General features: G+C 44.8%; 1 protein-coding gene across 1 annotated transcript in view; it reads left to right on the top strand.

Moving 5' to 3' along the window:
• Positions 1-13003: 13003 nt before the first annotated feature.
• The window catches only part of rtn1b (reticulon 1b), a 55761-nt gene continuing 45783 nt past the window's right edge, over positions 13004-22981 (top strand). The window contains 3 exon segments of the mRNA XM_048251046.1: positions 13004-13828; positions 13991-14187; positions 14857-15123. Of these exon segments, the coding sequence (XP_048107003.1) occupies positions 14121-14187; positions 14857-15123 (334 nt within the window). The 5' untranslated portion in view covers positions 13004-13828; positions 13991-14120.

The following is a 22981-nucleotide window of genomic DNA, read 5'->3' as shown; positions in this document are numbered from 1 at the left end:
ATGACAGGTCCTGTCTGCGCAGCTAAAAATAAAATCGCCACTATTATGTAATGGCAAACGAAGACAAGAAAGATGCCTACTTGTTGTGTTTTATTATTCATCTGTACTTAAATGGCATGACGACAACTTATTGCAAAGGATTTTGTGCAGCACGCTACAGAGGCTGTTGGCAATCGGTAAGTTTTTTAATATACTTTCGTTGGTTAATATACTTTCCTGTAACACCACCAAATGTAGCGTTCTCTGTTTGTAACTTTGTAACGTAAGCTTTTTATAGCCCAAGCTCGGTGCCGCGTTGCATGGAAGGTTGACGTTGTGCGTAATGTGTGCCTGTGCGTGGGTGCGCAGGGAAAGCAATAATTTTTCTCCCCAAAACAAAACCCTTATTCCTCCACAAGTAGTGGACAATGATTGGGGAAAATGTATAATACAAAGGGCACGAACTAACATTGTGTGACGGGAGTCTAACCATTCTTAAATGGGGGGATAACTTGTTTCACGGGCAGAGAAAGACGCGCGACAGGACACGGGTATCATAAATGGCAGTTATAGAATTTTCGGTGACCGACTTTAACCGGTTAATGAGGCTCAGTGGCCGGTAAAGATTTTTTTAAAATTTCACCATCCCTAGGCAGGATCTTCAAAACGGCCATTTGAGGGGAGGGGGGGCAGCTGCCACTATTCTGGTGAACACTCTTGGCGAGAGAGAGAGAGAGGCCAAAGGGGAGGACCTTGATCTGTTAGGCCTGCTCCTGAAATGCAAACCGCAGAAACGGTCTGATCTGGCCTGATGGGGATGTGAAAGTAAGCGTCTTTTAAATCTTGAGAAGTGAACAACTCCCCTCTCTTGACGGTACCCAAGATTTGCTTTACCGTCAACATTCTGAACCGTAGCACTTTTAAAAACCTGTTCTACCCCCTCAGGTTTAAGATGGGACGCAGACCACCATCTTTCTTTAGTACAAGAAAATATTTGGTGTAAAACCCAGTGAGCCGTTCGCTTGAGCTTACCTTCATACTGTAACGGCATACAACAGGACCAGAATGCAGTGCGAATAGGCATAGAATGTTGTTCATTTATAACCGTCTTTAAGAATCCCAGACCTAGATGTACTAAGAATTGCCGCCAAATTACCAGCTTTTTTTTGACACTTTTTGCACCTTAAAACATGGCATCGTCTGTGTATACTGTAACTGTTTGCACGTGGATCAAAGCACATTTTGCATGCCACTGGAGTCAGAATGGCTATCTGCACTTTTCTTACTGATGCATTTATGAGAGGGCAATGGAAAAGTGGGAGTATCGCGCAAACACAGGGGAGAACTGCTAATAGCGATTGATTAGGTATTCCGCCATATGTACAGTATGAAAACAGCGCACGTCTGTTTTGCAGTCTTCTGCCTTCTACCTGTTAAAACCAGGTGTAATCCAAATTGCGGTTAAATGTGTCAATTAGAAAACTTTCAGAGACAGCTGAGTCAGTATTCAGGGCATCGATTTTCTTCATTGTACTTTGTTGTGTCACACTCAGGGATTGAACCCGGGCCTCTATATCCAAGAATTGACTCTTTACCTATTGAGCTATCAGTAATAGGATATGATTTACCCTAATGCAGAGATGATATAGACAGCAACTGTTCTTTATTCCAAAACAAAGTATCTTTCCCAAAGCACACAGGAGAACACAAAATATAATCTTTGAATATAATCCAAACAAGGGGAAACTGCAACCGAAAATAGGTAACTCCACAATAGTACTAGTTCATCCACAAAGTGGGGTTTTAATCCAAACAATATTCCTTAAAGGGCATTCCAAGAGAATAATCCAAAACACAGTCTGTGAGTCAAGAGAACCAAAGTGACGCAAAACAGTGTTCCGTAGCAAGGCTTGGCAGTGTTACGCAGCAATGTCAAATAACGACTAAGCAAAGGACCTGGCAGGAGCAGAGTTTAAATACAAGATGATCAGGTCACATGACAGAGACAACAAGGCACAGGCACCAGATGGCGCTAAAAGTCCCAAAACCATGACAGGACCCCCCCCCCCCACACACACACACACACACTCTAGGGGCGTTCCCAGGGCGGTCAGAATGAGCAAGATAAAAGTCCCCAGAAGAAACACACACACGCACACACATACACACCCACATACGCTCACACAGCCGGCGCAGCACAAAGTTTGCCCTGAGTGTGTAGCGCCATGCGCACTGCCTGCTTACGAACAGAGACAATTGTTTGCCTGTCGCATTCGGGTTTCCGGGAGTGAAACGGCAACGCAGAAGTTAGCACTTGCTGCGCTAACAGTACCAAACCAGCCACCACATAAGTCTCCATACTCAAACAGCCTTGAAACATCTCATGCATACGGGTGAGGTACCCACTCGCATGTAACACTGCACACACCACATTATCTCCCTGGTCTATTCATTATAAACAAAACGCCATACTTACCTCTTATGTTCCTCCACCTTCAGTCACCACTGCCAAACGGAAGCATGCATGTGCTTTATGTTGCTATGCATCTGTGGAATGTTATATGTTTATGGGCTTTACATGTAGTGTAGCTAAGATGTGTAGGATGTGTCTGAGGTACATGTTATTGTTTGGGTTGTGTTTGATGACTTAAACACTGTGGTCGTGTACAAATATGATGGTGATAATGGTACAGCCCAATCATGTGTTTAGTCAATTATCTTGTTAGCCAATCATGGTGTGTCTGAGCATAGTAGGTCTGTGTATAAAACCCTGCTCAGTTTGTGTTCTGGGTTGAGGGTGTAAAGAGCTGACGACCGGAGAGAGCTCTGCTGAAGTAAGTGTCCATTTGAACTTGTTGCCTTAGTCTGAAAGTGTAGTATTTTTGATTTGGTGCCTTCTCTTTTTGCATTTTGCCATTTTTGATTACTTTTGGACTTTTGATATATATTTTTGGACTTTGTTATATTATAGCATACGTGGCGATGGATCCAAGCCACACCATGAATTAGGACCGCATAAGAGAAGCTATCCTGCAAAAGTTTGAAATCAATGAGGAAACCTACAGGCGACAGTTCCGGGAGCCCGACATCAAGCCCGCTGAGACACCCAGAGAACTTTACACCCGACTGAAAGACCTCTTTCATAAGTGGATTAGACCGGCAATGAAGTCGGTTGAAGAAATCTGTGAGGCACTGATACTGGAACAGTACCTGAGGACCTTGGCCCCAGACGTCAGAGTATGGGTTAAGGAGCGGCACCCACAGAGTGGTCAGAGGGCAGCAGAACTGGTCGAAGACTACGTTGCAGCACGGCAGAGGCACACCAGCTTTCGCCAGAACCAAGACAACAGGCCAGCAGCCAGAGGTAGGTCTGATGGTTTTGGTCAGGGTGGTGGACAACAGCCTAGTAATCGTCCTAGAGACAATACTGTCCCCTTTAAGCCTAGTAATTACCCTAGAGACAGTACAGTTCCCATTAGGCCCAAATACCCTGTAGCGCCCAGAGCGTCCACATCCATAGTGTGTCACAATTGTAGTGAGGAGGGCCATATAATGCGTGATTGTCCTAACCGTAAGCCCAAGGGAGCCGGATACAGTTGCCTACCGAGACCAGAGGGGGAGGCTGCAGACAGTGCAGGTACAGGATCTGTTAATTGGAAGGAGGCCATTGCAGTGTTGGACACGGGGAGCAACCAGACACTAGTGCAGCCACAGCTGGTAGAGGAGCGAGACCTGTTACCCGGTAGAAAGGTTTCAATTATGTGTGTTAACCCTTTAGGCGCCAGAGGTTTTTTTCCGAAACGATCAATTTTGACATCTTCATTTCAAAAGGCTATATCTTAAAAGTGATAAGAGATAGAGACTTTCTGTAAATTAGAGAAATATTAAGGATGACCCAAAGTTTATGTAGAGATTAAATGTTTATATCTAATTTGCATATTATGACGTCATATGGTGGCGGCCATCTTGGATTATAGAATTTTCATGAAAAGTTGCATGTTTGAATGATAAAATGCACCACTTATTTCCCCCAAAATGTCCCTCACCTTCTGTATGCTATATTGCACAATACTGAATGCTCAGGTAAATAGTAAGTAGTGAACAAACTGTGTAAATCATTACTAATAAATGGCAGAAACAAACCAAATGCATGTAGCGGTAGACTGGCCTTTTGCTGTAGAGATTTTCCATTTACTACATACAGTAGGCACTCTGATTCCATGTATGGGGCACATATATATTATTCAGATGACACACAAACACAAGTAGACAAGACCTGTTTAGTTCAAAAGCTCATTTGCCACGGCAAGGCACAGATCAGGAGTGAGATGACGAGACAAGACAAGAGACAATGTTAGTATTTTTTTTTTTTCTTTTTGTTGTTTTGTTGATGTTTTTTTTTTTTTTTCTTAGCTGAGACACACACATCACAAGGACATGAACACACAAAAGGAACACATAGTGTACTGTATGTCCTAAATGATCAGGGAAGTAGATAGCAAATCAACAGTGTAAATCATTACTAAATGGCTGACTTTTTTTTTTTATGTAGCAGGCCTTTTGCTGTAGAGATAATGACTCCCTATCCCTATCCATACAGGGCGGCATTCCCATCATCTTGTGATAGACTATGCATGACCTAATGTGTGTGTGTGTGTGGGGAGAGGGAGAGAGCGTGTCACCACCTCCACCATCGCGAGCAGCATGGCCAGATCTGCCTCACACGCCGAGTGGAGAGAATTTGCGCCTTCGGACTAGGCCTACTGTCATTCTCATTGCGACTCCCCACACTGCCACTCACGCTCCCCTGTCCTATGAGCACTTCGACCTCGTCTAACATACCCAGTGGCATTAGACAAAGGCTCCACCACGTTACTGTCGCCAAGACGATTGTGGAGAGGCACACGCTCAGAAGACAGAAGCTAGCGCTATGGATATTAGGCTACCTCCAGCCTCGTTAAGCCACACCACTAACACCCTGCTAACTTCCCGATGAACACTCAACCCGTGAAACATTATTCCCACCAGTGACATTGGGCAAACGATTCAACGTTTGTGCTTGGTGTAAGCTAAACTATGGAGTAAACTCTCACTTTGTCCAGCTGCATCATTGCAAGGCAGGGACGATCTGAAGCCTCACTAAACGAATCACCGTCATTTTCTGAAGGCAGATATTCCCCTTCAGAATCAGGGTCCGCCAATAGAAGACCCAACACTTCATTTCAGGTAAACTTTTTGATGCCATTAGACGATAATCTAATGCAAATACTGCTGACGTTGACAATATCGCTCTGACAAAGTGGCTCCACACGCACACTAGCTCGGTATTTCATGCACTGATTCAATGCGCCAGCTAGAAAGTTTTGTTTAAAGCGTGTCCTTTTTCAACTTCGGGGGGATGACGTATGACATGTCTGCCATCTAGTGGAGTGGAAGTCGAACGAAATATGACACCCTATTTGACTAAATCGGCCGTTTTATTCAGTACCGCATCTTGTCGACTATAGTCGACTGTGGCGCCTAGAGGGTTAATGGAGATGCACATGACTACCCAGCAGCTGAAGTTTACATTAATGTTAATGGGTAGGTTTATCAGCTGACTGTTGGTGTGGTGGAGGGGTTAAGCACCCAGTGTTAATTGGCCAGGACATACTAGTTTTACCGGAACTTTTGCAGTCCAGCAGAGTGGTAAACATGGTGGTTACCAGATCCCAGAGCAGCAAGACGGCATACAAAGAAGAGCAGGCCAGTAGTGACCCATTGCATGAGCTACCCTTTGCTAGCAGTGATGTGGAGTGTGTTAGCAGTGGTAGGGTCAAAAAGTCCAGACAACAGAGAAGACAAGACAGGCTAGAGGGCACGGTTAAAAGGGCCAGAGAATTGCCAGTAGCTCAGCCAGATGGGGACTGGGAGGAGCTTGTCACAGACATAAAACAGATGCAGCGGGAGGATGGGCCACTGAAGAAGGCGTTTGAGAAGGTAATTGAGCAAGATGGGGTCAGGACAGGGGTCCCACCTAATTTAGCTGGGGAGGGGTATGTCCTTAGAGGGGGCATCCTCTACCATCAGCCAGACGGGGGCAGAGAAGAGCGGCTGGTAGTGCCCACGCAGCTACATAGCAGGGTGTTAGCAATGGGGCACAGCATTCCCTGGGCGGGTCACTTGGGGCTCCCGAAAACATACGCCCGCATTGCAGCAAGATTTTTCTGGCCAGGCATGTATAAAGATGTGCAGGAGTTTGGCCGAGCATGTTCAGAATGTCAGCTTACCAGCAAGTACACAGTTAGCCCATACCCCCTACAACAACTTCCTTGCATTGATGTGCCGTTCTCACGCATAGCCATGGATATTGTAGGCCCACTAGAACGGATGCAGTCTGGCTTTAAGTACATTCTAGTGGTATGCGACTACGCTACTAGATATCCTGAGGCGTTTCCACTCCGCAGGATATCTGCCAGACCCATCGCACAGGCTTTACTCCAATTCTCCCGAGTAGGCATCCCCAGAGAGATCATCACTGATCAGGGCACAGCCTTTCTCTCTAAGAGCTTGAAGCAGGTTTATGACGTACTAGGTATAAAGGGCATTAAGACCACCCTCTACCATCCTCAGACGGATGGCCTAGTTGAACGTTTTAACCAAACCCTAAAAAGTATGTTGAGGAAGTTTGTGGCTGAAAATGGAAAGGACTGGGACCGTTGGCTGCCCTACCTCCTTTTTACATACAGGGAGGTACCCCAAGCGTCCACTGGCTTTTCGCCATTTGAACTGCTCTTTGGCTGGCCAGTGAGGGGACCCCTGGACGTGCTTAAGGAGGCCTGGGAGGGTCCGCAGACCACAGAGACACAGTCCGTTCTGGCGCATGTTCTCAAGAGGAGGGAGAAGATGGAGTAAATGACTGAACTGGTGCGTGCGAACATGGAGAAGTCACAGACCAGGCAGAAGACCTGGTATGACCAGAAGGCCAGGCAGAGAACTCTGGTGCCGGGGCAGAAAGTGCTGCTCCTGTTGCCTACATCGGAGAGCAAGTTGCTGGCCAAATGGCAGGGGCCATTCAAAGTCATCCGTCAGATGGGCCCGGCAACGTACGAGATTGAGATGCCAGGGAGAAGAAAGCAGAGGCAGACTTTCCATGTGAACCTGCTGAAAGAATGGCACACAGCGACTCCAGCGCTTCGGGTGCAGGTGGTGGTGGAGGATGAAGAGCGACCGGAGCAGTTCTTCCCGACCAGCCAACCAGCAACCACCCCGGACGTGTCGCACTTGACCCCACAGCAGCAGGCCGAGCTGGACCAGATCATTCCAGCTGACCTGTTCCAAGAGGGGCCAGGCTTCACCACGGTGGTGGAGCACTCCGTCACGCTGACTGACTTGACCCCAGTGCGTCAGTGAATGTATCGTGTACCTCAACCTTCACTCAAGGCAGAGATGGAGGACATGCTTGCACTGGGGGTGATTGAGAGATCGACGAGTGAGTGGAGTAACCCTGTGGTGCTGGTCCCTAAGAAAGATGGCACACTGAGATTTTGCATTGACTTTCAGCGAGTCAACGCCCAATCAAAATTTGATGCGTACCCCATGCCTCGCTTGGAGGACTTGATAGAGAGGCAGGGGAAGGCCACCTACATTACCACACTGGACTTATGTAAAGGCTATTGGCAAGTCCCATTGACTGAGGAGACCAAGCCCTACATAGCATTCCGCACTCCCCAGGGCCTGTACCACTTCACTGTCATGCCAGATGGCCTGCAGGGGGCACCGGCCACTTTCCAGCGGCTGATGGACATTGTGCTCTCTGGAACTGAGTTGTTTGCAGCTGCCTATTTGGATGACATTGTGGTATACAGCGCCACCTGGGGGGAACATTTGCAACACCTGGAGGAGGTGCTCAACAAGATCAAGCAGGCAGGCCTCACCATCCATCCCCGGAAGTGCGCCATTGCCCAGGAGGAGGTTCGCTACCTGGGGCATGTGCTGGGTCGGGGGGTCATCCGGCCACCGCAGGACAAAGTGGAGGCGGTGCAGAACTGCCAGAGACCTCGGACCAAGAAGGCTGTCAGGTCATTTCTTGGCCTGGTAGGTTGGTACCGTTAGTTCATTCCAGATTTTGCTAGCCGAGCATCACCTCTTACTGACCTCACCCGAAAGGACGGCAATCCTCAGGGTCAGTGGGGGGAGGAGCAGGAGAGGGCCTTTGTGGACCTGAAAGGGGCTCTTTGTAAGGGGCCTGTGCTTCAGAGTCCTGATTTCACCAAGCCCTTCACTGTGCATACTGACGCCTCGGGTGTTGGTATTGGCGCAGTTCTCCTCCAAGGTGAGGGGGACCAACGACCAGTGGCTTTTATTAGCCGCAAATTGTTTCCCTGTGAAACCAGGTACGCAGCAGTCGAGCTAGAGTGCCTGGCAGTGAAGTTTGCCCTTGGGGGCCTGTACCAGGACCCAGATCCCGCTGGAGTGGCCGTCTACCTCAGTCTCAACGCCCCACCGAACTGTAGCCACAATTCTGGAACTGGGGATGATGGGTGCCTTGTCTTCTACAGAGCGAGAGGTCTCAAAACGTCTGGAGAGGGCATCCGGCTTCTAGTTCTTAGTGCCTGATCGATAAGAGATAGTGAAGTCAAATTCGGTGAAAAAGAGTGCCCATTGAGCCTGACAGGGATTCAATCACTTGAATTGGCCTGTTTTAAGTATTCCAAGTTTTTGTGGTCAGTCCAAGCTAAGAATGGGTGCTAGGCTCCCTCCAGCCAATGTCTCCATTCTTCTGAAGCTAGCTTGACTGCCAACAATCCTCTGTCCCCAATGTCATACCGGGCCTCGGTGGGAGACAAGCATTGTGAATAACAAACACAAGGGTGTTGTTTGCCATCAGTAGAGCATTGGGAAAGTACTGCTCCAACACCCACATCGGAAGTATCCACCTCAACAATGAAGGGTTGCAAGGAGTCTGGTAACTGAAGAATGGGTGCAGACAACAAGTGGTTCTTCAGCAGTCAAAAAGCCCACCACTCATGACCTGGTACTCATAGTGCCCTGTGGGAGTGTTGAAAGCTGTCTTCCACTCGTCACCCTGACGGATGCGAATGAGGTGGTAAGCATTTCTGAGGTCGAGCTTTGTGAAGACAGTGGCACCTTGGAGCAAATCAAAAGCAGTGGACATTAGTGGAAGAGGGTAGCGATTGCTGACTGACGTTATTTAGGCCATGATAGTCAGGCCTCAATCCACTATCCTTCTTTCCCACAAAAAGGATCCAGCACCAGTTGGAGACGTGGCTAATAAATCTAGTGGCCAATGCTTCTTTAATATACTTGTCCATAGCTTCACGTTCAGGCAAAGACAGAGAGAAGATCCGTCCACAGGGAGGACTGGTGCCAGGGAATACCTGAGGTGAGTTGCAGTTTTGAAAACGAACATTAAGGGTTGTTTTAGGACATGTTTGTGCATGGATGTTGCAGCCACTCTGAAGCAGTAAAGGCGATTCAAAACGAGTCAGAAAAGTCGAGACAGGACCAATCGTCAAAAATTCGGTGCCCACCACTCTAGTTCATCCAAAACAAACCAGAAAAGGGACTCAAAAGTGCTAAATACCGGAATTTTCCTTTAAGAAGACATTTTCATCTTCATTTGACAACACGTGCACATCATTTAGAAAACGCACTGCATATTCAGAAAACATTTACATTTCAGACACAACACGCAATTCAGAAACATGCCACAAAAAATCACAACACAACGGAAGTGTTTCCGGGGGGCACTTAAAAGTGATGAACACCTCTGAATAGGTGGCGAACTACAGTACATACGTACAGACAGTAAAGGAGAGGTGTTCATCACTTTAAGTGCCATTAAAATGTTAAAATTTTAAGATAAACCCAAATACTTACATTTCAAGCCAGATTTCTTTAAACAGGAGCTGTCATTGTCACACCTGTTCGTCACCTGTTCTGAGGTGTCCCCGGAAACACTTCCATTGTGTTGTGAATTTCGTAGCACGTTTTTGAAATGTAAATGTCTGAATTTGCAGCGCATTTTCTAAATGATGTGCACGTGTTGTCAAATGAAGATGAAGATGTTTTCTTAAGTTGGTTGTGTTTTATCTATTTGCACGTGTTTTGTTGATTTGCATCTGTTGTCATAAGTTGCACATTGTTTGCACCTGTCGGCCACCGTACAAATCAGACCCTGTTGGACCCAGATTGTCCAAGCCGTTGCCCAAGCCAAGTCTTTGTCAGTCACAAGGGTTATCAAGTAGGCTATTCGGAATCGGTCAGAGGGATACATGGAGGACTGTAATTCAAATGTCACGTTGTGTGAGAAAACCTCGGCACCCACCTGGATTACCGTAATATCTTTGGGGCGCTGGCAGTCGAGGTTCAGAGCTAGGACCTGGAAGGGGTGCAGGAGCCACCAGAGCTAGGGATGGTGCTGGAAGTGATTGATTAGCGATCCTCCGCTCTTTTTGCAGCAACTACAGCAGCTTTGCAGTTTGATCGTTTCTGACAACTATGTCCTGTTGCCTATTGAGGGTTTGGGCTTGTGTGTCCATGGTAGCTCCAAAACTGTCTAGAGTAGCCATTATGCATTCCATATCCGTGACATTCATGGGGTGGCTCCTGGGGTCTCTGCTGAGTCATTCATGGCTTAGTCTTTCTGTCACGCTCAGGGATTAAATCTGGGCCTCTGGATCCAAGTACTGACTCTTTACCTATTGGGCTATTAGCAATAGGATTGACTTAAGTGCAGAGATGACGTAGACAGCAAAACAAAGTATCTTTTCCAAAAGGCCACATGACAGAAACAACAAAACGCAGGTGAATTGAGTAACATGGAATTGAGGCTAAAAAAGATACATTACATAACATGTGTTATAACCAGTGTTTTGTGTAAGGCGTTACTTTGTAACTACTTTTTCGAGTAAAAAGTAGTGTAACGCGCTACTACTGAAAATTTGGTAACGTAACGTAGTTCCTTTTTTATATCGGTGCAACGTTACTTTTCCCAGGGACAGATTTGACAGCGACACTGCTTTCTTAGCTGCGCGCTTGCACAATGGGCACGAGCTCCACACAGCAGCCTACGTGACAGATGGAGGCTGGTAGCATGGAGTGCAATCATAGCAAGCGAGACGCAGCCAACGCTAACTTCTGAGGGATGGAGGTATTCACATTACTTCAAACTCGTTGAAACTAAGGGGAGGAATGTGAGTGTTAGTTGTAGCCTACACTGTGCCCTGATTTTGTCCACTGCCTTTAACTCAACTGCCAGCATATATTGATACGATTTGCACTAGGCTATAAAATAAGCCCTCATATATTTTGTGTTCACCTATGCCCAAGATGTATCGAGGCAATGTTATTTGATATTGTTTCATAGTGCATTAGTGGTGATGTTGAAGCCTATAAGCCCAATGTTTTCTTGTCAAGTGCTCTGTTTGTGGATTTTTTTTATAATAAGGAGCACAAAAGAAATACCTGTTATGTCCTCCATAGTAGAACTTTATTTAGGCCTACACAATTAGGAACAGATATTTGGTTCTGCCCAAAGTCGAGCAACATAAAAGTAACGAGTAACGTAAAAAGTTACTTTCCATAGAGGGTAAGTAAGTACAACCGGTTACTTTTTTGTGAAGTAACGAATAACAAGCAAACACTACTTTTTAAAAGTAACACTGGTTATAACAAATGACCACCAGAGGCCGGCAAAAGTCCCAAAACCATGACAGTTTGCCTTTCTAATATCGTATTTTCATTTTCACAACATCCACTTCCCAATCTGCTGGACTAGGGTATTAAGTCATAGCCCTAGTCTATGCGCAGTAAATAGGTCAAGTATTTTTTTTAAAGTGGATTAGTAGAACTACTAGGCCTACTCTGTAGCTATCTCATGAAGTGACAGCTTAGTAAATTCCATACAATATGGCAAAGCATAACTTTTGCTTTTTGGGCATAGAACAACTCGGTATTAGTGCTTTCTTTGTACATCCGGCCCCCAGTATCTCAGGTGACCCCATTTGAATTTCAGGTGACCCTACGGTTGGGAAACGATGACCTAGGCCATCACCATCCGAAACAACGCCCAACCACTAGAAACAAAAAAAAATTAAGTCTTCAGCCAGGTTGAGGACTGTACCCACACCTGTTCAGCTCAATACGAGATAGACACCACCAGAGATTCCTGCCTCATCCGACTTCGCTCTCACCAACTGCCACTGTATGTCGGTGTGACGAGTTATAATGATATATTTTAGAGATATGTAGTTGAAACAATACCGGCATACCTGTATATGATATCTTTTGATGTTGTGTTACGACTGCTATTTATTACAGCCGTTTGCTCCTCTCTGCATCCATACAGGCACAAAACTTTCTCTGCTGCCGCAGACAGCGTCCAGACAGGCACAAAGCTTTCTCTACTGCTCACTCTACTCTACTGCTGTAGCCTCCAAGCTCTCGCAGCCTGTGTCGGCCTCTGTCCAGAAACAAAGTTCATTACAAGAATCCTTTAGCAGTGCCCTAAAAGTTTAAAAATGCAGGGACTATAAACCACCAACATATATTGTATATATATGCCATTCGAATGGCATATATTTGTATATATATGCCATTCGGCCTAAACATACCGGGATATGAATTTTGGTCCATATCACCCAGCCCTACAGTAGCCTAACAGAAAATGTGTGCTTGTTGTCATAGTTAAAAACAAGCCGCTAACTGTAACTAAACGGAAATATTGTTTTACAATTGCTGGCAGTGGTTCTTGGCAGCCATCACTTCCGTACTTACCTGTATGGGCAGCTATTTCTTCTAAGAATGGACCATGCCTCCCTCATTTGGCTACCCAATTTCAGGGTTTTATGCCCTCATACAGCTCTCATACAACAGATATGGAACATGTTCTACAGGTAGGGTGGAGCATGTGGCCTCTCAGGCAGCTAGAACACATAAATTAGATGAATTAATAAATAAGATGTTTATTATTGTATATTGAGAGATGTAGTAGATAGCAGATATAGTCTTCCTAGTCTCTGTACTGTTGTCCTGTTGCTACCCCCTTGCATTTCCAGCAAAACAAATGTTTTCAAAGCATCGTTTTGCTTGCTTGAAGGCTACCAGTGTTGACCTATATAAGATAACGCATGGTTGTTGTTAGAGCATGATTTGACGCCAATCTGTAAGCAAAGTCATCGTACACCTTCACACCACGTTTAGTTAGTGCAGCAGTTTTGTAGCCTGCATTCTTGCTGTCAGCAGAGGGATAGCGACAGAAAGATGAATGTTGACAGAGAAAGAAAAGGTAGGACCAAGGAAGAAGAGGAAGGAGATTTTCTGCTTGGCCCCCAGTAGCTAAATTAATAACATTATGGATGCCTACTTAGCTCTTCGGCTTGGTCCCCAGTTATTGGTAGCATTACAATAGTGGGAAATATTTACATTAGTGGGTTCTGCAAAAATAACCAAAAAATGTGATAACCTCCCATCAATGTATTTCATTGTTGGGTTCTACATGCACAAATGATCAGTGAGCCCGGTTGTTTGGAAGGATGGCACCCTAAACATATGATATGGCAGTAGCCTATACACACAGGGGATGTAATGTTTAACTTCTGACCTTGCTTTCCTCACTCATTTAGGTTACATTCATAGATAATTGTCATGGAATTGTTGACCTGCTCTATGCTCAGGAGAGATATAGAACCATTTTTCAGCTAGTGAGAAACATCTTTCTCAGATATAGTCAACTGGATTCCAAACAGAAGCATAATGTCTGACTAGTCACATTCCCGCTGCAAGATGCTGGGGTGTCACAGCTCATCCATCAACCTGTAGGCCTATAAGTGGCCTACCATCACTGGTAGGTGTACAGGCTTATCTTCATCTATAATCTGTAACATAGCAGCAAAAATTCTGGCCAAATTGTTTTGATACACTTTCCATGTGTCTATTGCGCTCCTGTTATTGCTCTTTTAATCATAATCTAAACCCCCACACCCTGCCCCAACCCTATCCTTTCCAGGGTGTAATGTAAATATGCATTTCTAGACTCGCCTACGTGACATAAAAAGTTTCCCCATTACCTTTCTTACCTACACTGTGAAGCAACAACCCATCTGAACTGGCAGCCATTTTGCATGGTTTAATCCCAAATGCTGGAGAAAATAGAATGTTTCTACTTTAATGAACCACGGGGTGGCGCCAGTTATCTGTTTACCAGTAAGTCTATAGACCTCTAAGAGTGCTTAGGCTAACCCTCTTGTCTTAAATATAATCTTATTGGTTTTTATTTAAAAGTGATCGAGCCATGAGCAAATTTACTAACTAGGCTACATAATGTATGTGTGGTAAAAAATAATATCCCTCATTCATGAACATTAGGGTATTGTATTTAGTGTTTTTGTATTTTGTTATACATTTTTGTTTTTAAACTATCGATGTGTTGATGCAAGTTCAAGTAATTGGCTAGCCTACTGTCCCTCTATGTATTTAGGCAAGGTAGTAAATATTGAAGAAACATTAAGCCATTTATTATTGTTGGTGTTGTTACTTTATAGCCTAGTTATACATGCAAGAACTGTGGGTAATTATCACTGGATGAGTTCTGTAACTCAGTAGCACAATCCTCAGCAGAATGAATGGACAGCCTCACTACAAACAGTTAACAGAGTGTTTCTATCCATCCTAAATCCTTGCCCACCACAAGCCACAGACACGATGACGTCAGCATCGAAAAACTGAACGAAACAAGCCATTTCCACATGCGTGAGGCTCTGCTGGAGAGCTCAGCCAACGCTGCCGATAACAATTGTGACAGTGTGACAATAGCTCTGAATTGTGGTCAGCGTTTCTTCAATAATTTCACTGCGATTCTTTTCCTTTGATCAGATTTAGTTTGGGGTGCGTCGCGCACTGTCGAGCATTCGACAAGCATGTCAGTGAAGCCGAGTGAGGAGCCAAGTTCGGAGGCGGGGTGGTTCGGGGACGATTTCGAGAAGATTGATCGCTTTGGGAGCAACGCGGCCCAATTCGACGACTTGGATGTGCAGCGAATGAAGGACTGGGAGGACGAGACAAGTGAGCAGAAACAGTTCTCGCACCATCCCGAGAGCAACCGGCAACCGCTCCCTGTTGTCATGGAAACTGCATCTACAGGTAATCCGGGCAATCTAAGGCCCAACGCATCCTAAAGCAAGCATTGCCTAATGTCGACTCTGATGAGTTGTCCTATGAGAATAGCATCCTGCCTCGCCTGTTAGCTTGAAATTGTTAGCCACCCAAACAAAGTGGCCTGGTCGATCAGACTTCGATAAAGTAAGGTGCATGGACAACCTGGGTAAGTTGACATGGTAACTAACTTCTTCCGCGCTAACACCATCTTTTACTGACCGTGGAATTTACATGCAGGTGTTTTGTAGCAATGTTTTAATGTTGAAACATCCTAGATGGGGGTGAAATAAATAGACGTTCCATAGATGGAACGTCATACAGTAAGTGGAATCCGGTGGCCATTTGCACAGAACGTCAGACATAGCCTTTGCTACTGTGAAATGACAAGAGATTTTACCAAGCCGCCGGCTTTGGGGTGTACAGTATCTGCTACGTATCTGGATGTTTGAATACAAAGTTGTATGTTATTATTGTAGCCTGTTGTCATAATTGCTCCATTCTTCGCTGACAGTGTGTCTAGTCCTGTTTCTTTAAATGGGTAAATAAACGTGCATACGGTGTGACTAGTGAGTTTGTCCGGTTAGCTCTGCCTAAAGAATGCATTTATGTAACAGTCTCGTTTGGCACATTCTGTATCCTGGAGGATAGGGGGTGGGGTATTGGGGTGTCTTGAGCGCTTCAATGGGTCAGGGGACTAAATTATGTTTCCGTGTTAGGCTGATAGAATTCACGATAAGGGCATGCCTTTTAGGGCTGCTAATTGGAGACAAAGCATCCTTTCCTAGACGTTGCGAGCAAGCTGTAGCTTACCAGACATATTTATCAAGTTATGTATGGATAAGTTTTGTAGTTCAAAACAGAGTTGACCGGGTGTGTTCAGTTGCAAGTGGGAGTTAAACATTTTTAATAAGGTAACACCATATTTAGGGTGGTGTTTCTATTTCCCATAAATTCTTTGTTGCGTCAAGGAACTCATGCGAAAGGAAGTCAGGGCATAAGCAACACCATGACAGTGTAGCCAACGTTCAGATGATTGTAGTCAAGGGAACATGCTCTGACGTTAAAGCTTTTTTCCCCTAGTATAATTAATTTTAGCGTTGGCTTACCGTATTTGTCAATATGGAGACAATGAACACATGGATATTACAGCTGTATTGGCCTACTTTAGATACTCTATTTACTTTATTTGGGGAGGGGGGTGGGGGTGTGTGTGATAAGGAAAATGTGTCTTGTCACCTTTCGGCCATTTTCTTTTACCCAAGTGTTTCTCAGATTTTCTCAATTGAGGAGATGGAAAATAGCCCCACTGAGACTTGTACTGTATATCCCACTAGCCTCAGTGACAGGATGTGACGATGTGAATAACCCTGGTGTCACAGACTCTAAGAGGGAGAGTAACAGAGGAAAAGGGATTCACCTCAAAATTGAAAATTGTCTGGTGATTTCTTAATGTGCAAAAAAGGTCTTTGGCTTGCATCCAGTGTAATACTGTAATGATAACCATGTCGTACTGTAGAGCAGCACAGTCATCTTCAGCAGAATGTCAGCCACAATGGCGACTGTCAACAAAGTCTGAATCATGATGGAAATATAGGTGGCCCTCTTGTTTACATGATTACATTCCAGCCGTGGGCTACACAAAGGCATCAGTGTGGCTCTGTCATCAGAACCACAGTGCATTTGCTTAGTCTACAGATATTTATGTTTCACTGTCTGAGAGTGGATGTGGAGTACAGTTTTTCCCTAGGCGTCGAGCTGTCATGTCATCAAGTTACCAAGTCATGATAGTAACTAGTAGATCAGTGACGTCTAACCACAACATTGCTGCTCCTTGGCGATGTAGGCTAAACACGGACCTTTGTCTCTTTCTCAGTCTGTGTGTGTGTGTGTGTGTGTGCTGTCTGCCTGTCTCTCTTTCTCTCTTGCCTTGTGCGTCTCTAGTGCAGTGTGTATTTTCAGTCAAATCTCTGTCTGTTCTGTGGTTCGGACAATTTAATGAGAACATGATGTCTGGCATTAGGTTGTGGCAAAACTCAAATGGCCACAGTCCTTGTTGGCAAGTTTTTGCACATAGCAGTTCAAACTGTTATTTGTCTTCACATTATTGTCAGTTTTGCACCGCTGGGAGGAGAACATTGTTAGCATATGTAAAATCAAATAAAGTGTAGACTAATACTCATTGTTGTTACAGTTAGGCTAAGTTACAAGTAGGCAGTTCATTACAGTAATGAATGTCATTTCTTTCTGTGCATCATCGTCTGAAGTGAGTATTTTGTTAACCCAATAAGTAGGCTAATTATAACCTATTGCCAAGTGGCGCACATTGATAAGGTAAGGTTTCTTGGAATCTTTTGTTCTATTTGAATCAAAATGAAGGGTATGTTGCTTTATGGCCATCCCAGTGGCAGTAGAATCAATGTCTCTCAACCTATTATTTCCAGGCAGAATCCTTCACATGATTGAAATAAGAAACCAAGGTCAGTTCAAATCAATTGTGGTCATGTTTAGGTTTTCCAATTTAGACTTCTTGCCTTGCCCTCTGTCACCGCCATACTTAAAAATGCAGGCTGTGCATCTTCCTCTTCAGATGGATGTTAGTGACTTCAAGGTTATAAGCAAAATGAACAGGTAGCACACAGACTGTGAAAAGTGACGTCTTACCAATACAAAATACAGTAAATAGCTGAAAAAGGTTCAACAGTGGCTTGACGCTATTCAGATATGGAAAAAAAAGACTATCTGTAAGATAATAGCTAACCTCTGTAACTTTGTTAGACCATGACCAGGGTCCAGGGACCCAACATGCTGAAGCCACAGATTACCACCGAGACAAAGAACTGTTGTTTTCTATGTCCTGGCTCGGGTCCAAGCCAAATAAAATCATCTGGGCTGTTATCATGGCATAGGTAAATTTGATTGTTTGGGTTTGTGGTCTCATATTGAGCCACATTAGAGTTGCAAGACTCATATTGAGCCACATAAGAGTACAACAAGAGTTACAACAAGAGCTCTACTGATAGAGGCTTTGCTCTTAATCTGGGCATCCAATCAATCCTTGAGTTCCATTGGCTCTTTGGCTGACATCAATTTCCTAATTGAATATAAAAAAAACAGTCCAGATTCAATTGAACTAATCATGTCATTGCCCTCTCTGGTCATTAGCAGTTTGATTAGACCCATAGAGATCAGTTTAAAAATGGACCTGAATGTGTAAACGAACGTCTGAAATTAGAACATACTATTGTGTTAAAGGTTCTCAAATATCAGTTAGGCTGTCTGTTAGAGTATACCATGTCAGTCTTCTGTGTCCTCCATCGCCGCTTCAGACACACAATATGTCACTTTGCTGTGCCATTCTACTGACACAACACTTTGTTTTCAAGGTTCACTGAAGTGGTCTTTCAGAGAGCAACTGCAGCTGTTCGCTCAGCACAACTGAATGTCAACACAGACCACGCACATCATCATCAGCTCATGAAATATACATGCCATTTGCATTCTCCTTTAAAAAGTGATTTTGTTTTCCTCGTTATCAGGGTCTTGTTCTGTCCCTAGTGGGAGAGTCATAGAATATGGGTTTGAATCAAAGCACATTAGTGATTAAATATTCATGAGAGTGCGTTTTGAAAGGGACGTTTTCCATCTTGTCTCTCTCCACCCGGGTGATTTCTTTATCCTAGCGAGCGTAGGGGCCAGCAAACTGAAAACAGGCATCTATTTTGGGGAAAGGGGGCATAACCACACAAGTTGTCAAGTGATGATGACTCTCTAAGCAGCCATCACTGCTAAGACTTGCTGGCAGTTAGAAAATGTAGTGGTGTACAGTTGATAACGGCTGACATTTCAATTCCGCTGCCAGATTACACCACATCCTTCTGTGCTCCCTGATGTGATATGTTGATTGACTAGAACTATTGAATAGGCCTTTGGCTGTTTAATCAGAACCTGGACTTTGTTCAAGCACCATAAATGATTGAATATTAATATTCATTAAATTCATTGATACATTCTTTGAAACACATGCAAAGGAGTGGTGCAATTTAGTGAACAGGACAAAGTATTTTAGAGTAGAATCACAGACTACACTTTCAAGATAGGGTAAGATGTGCTATGCTATGCTAACTCTCTTGTGTGTATCTCTCTCTCTCTACTTCACCTGGCAACGCAGCATGAGACTTGAGAAATCTCTGTCAGGGGTTAGAATGGGTGACAGACAGCTGTGAAGTTGATCCCAGAATGCCAGCTTTGCCACTCTGTCAAGGGGATTACGCTGACTGACAAGTACTAGGTTGCTAGCAGCACGCCAACCTCATTGCACCCTATCTCTCTTCACTGAGATACGGTGATGGACAGCGGCAGCAGTGAGATCGCAGCCAGAGCCAGTGTAGTTTGCCTTTATTAGCCTGATTGGCTTGGAAGGATGCGTAGTGGACTGTTTCCATGGTGCCCCAAAACAGCTCATCTGGCTCAGCTTAGCTTAGCGAGTGAGCGTTAGCAGGAAGTCAGTTGGTATTGACTGACTGACTGATGCAGGGTCGCATCCACTCCTCAGTGAAAGGTGTGTGGGTAGGTTGTTGAGGGTGAAGGGCGGATGGTGTGCTCTCTGGATGAATAATTTAGCACTTGGAGTAAGAAATGCCTTGTCAGGCCTGTCAAGAGGAGAGCTAAAAGACAGAATTAATGGCAGTGGAGTTGCCTTAGCTCAGTTTCACCACATCTGCTTAGTCTCTTGGTTTAGGAGGATCAAAGGTTGTTTATTGATTAGCTTGCTCAGTTCAATGTTAGATGTACTTATTTATGTATAGTGCCATTTACAGTGAACATCATTGTTTCAGTGGCACTTTAAGAAGCCAAAGGCCTAACCACCCTAAATTACAAAAAGCAACTGAAGCAGTAAACAAATCCTTTATTAGAGGACCAAAGCTTAACCCAGCTGTAAAGGGGCACCTCTCTGCCTAAGTTGGCAGAGCTGGGTGGAGGGGGAGGATGAGAGACAGGGTTGAGGGGGAGGACTCTTACATGCCCTAGTCATGAGGTGGAAGTAGTTTACAGTTGGGTTTTTTCACAGTGACCGTGACTTTGTTGATGCGGAATATTTTTTTCATGTCACTTTAACCAGTTTAAACAGCAGAGCTCAGGTCCACTGTTCATGCATCACTGTGCAAATCATTCATCTTCCTCGTAAATTGTTTACTCTAATGAAGACAATCTTCATTAGGCATCCACAAAGCCCCCAAAGCCGAGTGTTTTGACTTGTATGTGTCAGAAGGAGAATCAGAAACTCCTCTTTCACACGGTGAGTTTAGAAGCACTGTTTACAGAGCCTCACCCCCCTAAGAATCCTCTGGAGAGACGCAAGCTACTGAAGCCGATCCAATTAATATTCCGCTCTTATAAACAATGCTGGCTGGGCTGTGCCTTGCAAAAATAGCCCCACCAAGGCAGGCATTGTTAGCGCTGTTTCCTTCTTTTCAGTGCTAGGCTATCTCTGAGACAATGCCCAGGTTACCTCAGCAGGCGCCCTTGAGTCACTGTACTTTGAAAACAACCCAACCCATGGAATGGCGGAGGCTTGTCAGTCAGTGACCCCCCACCCCACCTCCCACCCCCAGACAACCCCACCTTCTCGGACATAAAGCACGGCATTCCAAAGACGCTACCTGACGTATGCATGCAGAGGAAGTCCCTTTGTATTTCAGCAGTTTTTTTTTTTTTTTTTTTAGGGTCCACTTTGCTGTTTTGTATTCATCACCACGGATTGAGGAGGCCATACTAGGAATGAATGTGTACTTTGTGACGGCATCCTATTGGGCTATACCTCCCACTCTTGGTACATAGGCTATTGACTGTTGTGTGCTTAGTATGCATCGGTATACAGACAAGTACAGCCTATATTATGAGCTTATGACACATTACACATTACACATTTGTGTGAGAATGCGAGTATGCTCACTGACTGATGACTCGGTATAAGTTGTGAATATGGCCATTGACTGATGACATGAAATCTGACACAGAGTCAGAAGTTTTGCTTTCCGTGTCTGTGAATGTTTAGTAACTTGATATTGTAATATTAACTAACAGGATTTGGTAGATTGCGTTGTTTTTTATCCCTAAGTTTTCTATCTACTTGATTCATTCTGTACAGCAACCCTATTCATTCTATTGCTGTCCCTTGGACAGCCTTTCTGGGGCCTTGCCCAAGGGGTCACTTATGCCAATGCTTTGCCCATTGATCATTTCACAGAACATAAACGCTACATTCTTGTTAAGCTACTGGATAACACCTAAATCGACATAGAGAAAGAGAGAAGGGGAGACAGAGAGAGGGAGAGAGAGAGAGAAGGGGAGACAAAGAGAGAGGGGGAGCAAATTTGAGGTCAGTGGATTGGGAGCTGCACAGAAACGGGGCGGAGCACGTTTCTGTCTATTTTGTTGGCTAGCGCACAATCTAGCAAGCCGGGGATCACACCACTCTCTCTCCGAGCCCCAAATTAAAATTAGAGAGCCGACGAGGAGCACCACTGAGCAGACTCATTAGCGGACACCCGTAATTAGCCCAGCGCTCGGCTCCGCCGTTTGGCTGAGTGAGCAAGCACAACACGAGGGGAGCGCTAGCAGCCATCCTTGCTAGCTGTTTGGCGGCTCGTTATGTTTGCCTTGCAAACAACAACTCTCCACAGGGAGAGAGAGAGAGTGAAAGAAAGGAAGAGATAGAGAAAGAGGGATAGAGAGAGAGAGATAGAGAGAGAGAGAGAGAGAGAGAGAGAGAGACTTAAAATGCCTGCGTCAGGCTCAATGGGTGAAGAAAAACAAGCCTCTCTCGTCACCTCAAAATGCAACCTTTATTTTCTTGATCTTGTCACCTTGTTTTTAGCATCTTCTCTAGAGAACAGCAGAGTTTTGATACATTTTAGCATCACAATGAATGGAATTAAAGCTTAGATTCTCCGATCAATTCTATTGTATCTCATTCATTCATTCTCATTGTACAATTTGTAAACAGCCCTGGGTTTTATTTACTGTTGGACAGGTACTGATGTCCAATACCAAATACCTTACCTTTAGAAATGAAATGTGTCTGTGTCTGTATTTATGAGGTCGGTAGTCAGGATCAGGCTGGAGAGGATGCAAAAATATTGTAGCCTACATGGAAAGAAAGACAGCACTGGGTCTTATGGATATTTCCCCTCTTGAACTACAAATCTCTAGTGGAATTGAGTGGATTAACAGACTACAACTCCTTTTTGTAACACTTTCCTATCTATCTGCCTGTGGGGGATGGGTCACTGCTATTTTAGGCCCAAGACCAAAAATATGCTTAATTTCTTTGTTTATGTAGGCAAGGTCATCGGCAGGTTAGCACATTAGCCTAGTTGTGACGTCACTGAATGACGGAATACACAGAGGGAATGTTTCTGTGCATGTTTCTCATTTTCTGTGTTTATATGTGTATGTGTTTACATTTGTGAAACTGGAAGGAATTACAGTTGACCATGGCCCCCTGCTGTTGCTACTGCTCTGTCTTGATGTCTTGAGAGCTAAAACTGGAATCCAGATCTCTCGGAAGTAGCCACCAGCCTCTCGCTGACCCTCTGGCAACATCTGTATGTCCTAATCATAAACAGCTACTACCCCCTCCTCCCCCCCCCCACCTCCACCACCATTACCAACAAGGCCTTTCCTCCCATTTGGATTGTTTGTGTGTCTGGATTTGTGGCTTAGCACAGTCCCCCCTCTCTCTCTCACACTCTTAGCTGCTGTGGGTATCCATCCTCCATCTCCTCTTGTCATAGTCAGTCAGTGGTGGTAACCCCCTACACCCCCGGCGGGTGCAGTGGCG

The sequence above is a fragment of the Alosa alosa genome, chromosome 8 (assembly GCF_017589495.1).
Source record: "Alosa alosa isolate M-15738 ecotype Scorff River chromosome 8, AALO_Geno_1.1, whole genome shotgun sequence".
Taxonomy (NCBI): Eukaryota; Metazoa; Chordata; class Actinopteri; order Clupeiformes; family Clupeidae; genus Alosa; species Alosa alosa.
Note: the sequence above shows the minus strand (reverse complement) of the source record. Positions and strands in the feature narration are given on the sequence as shown.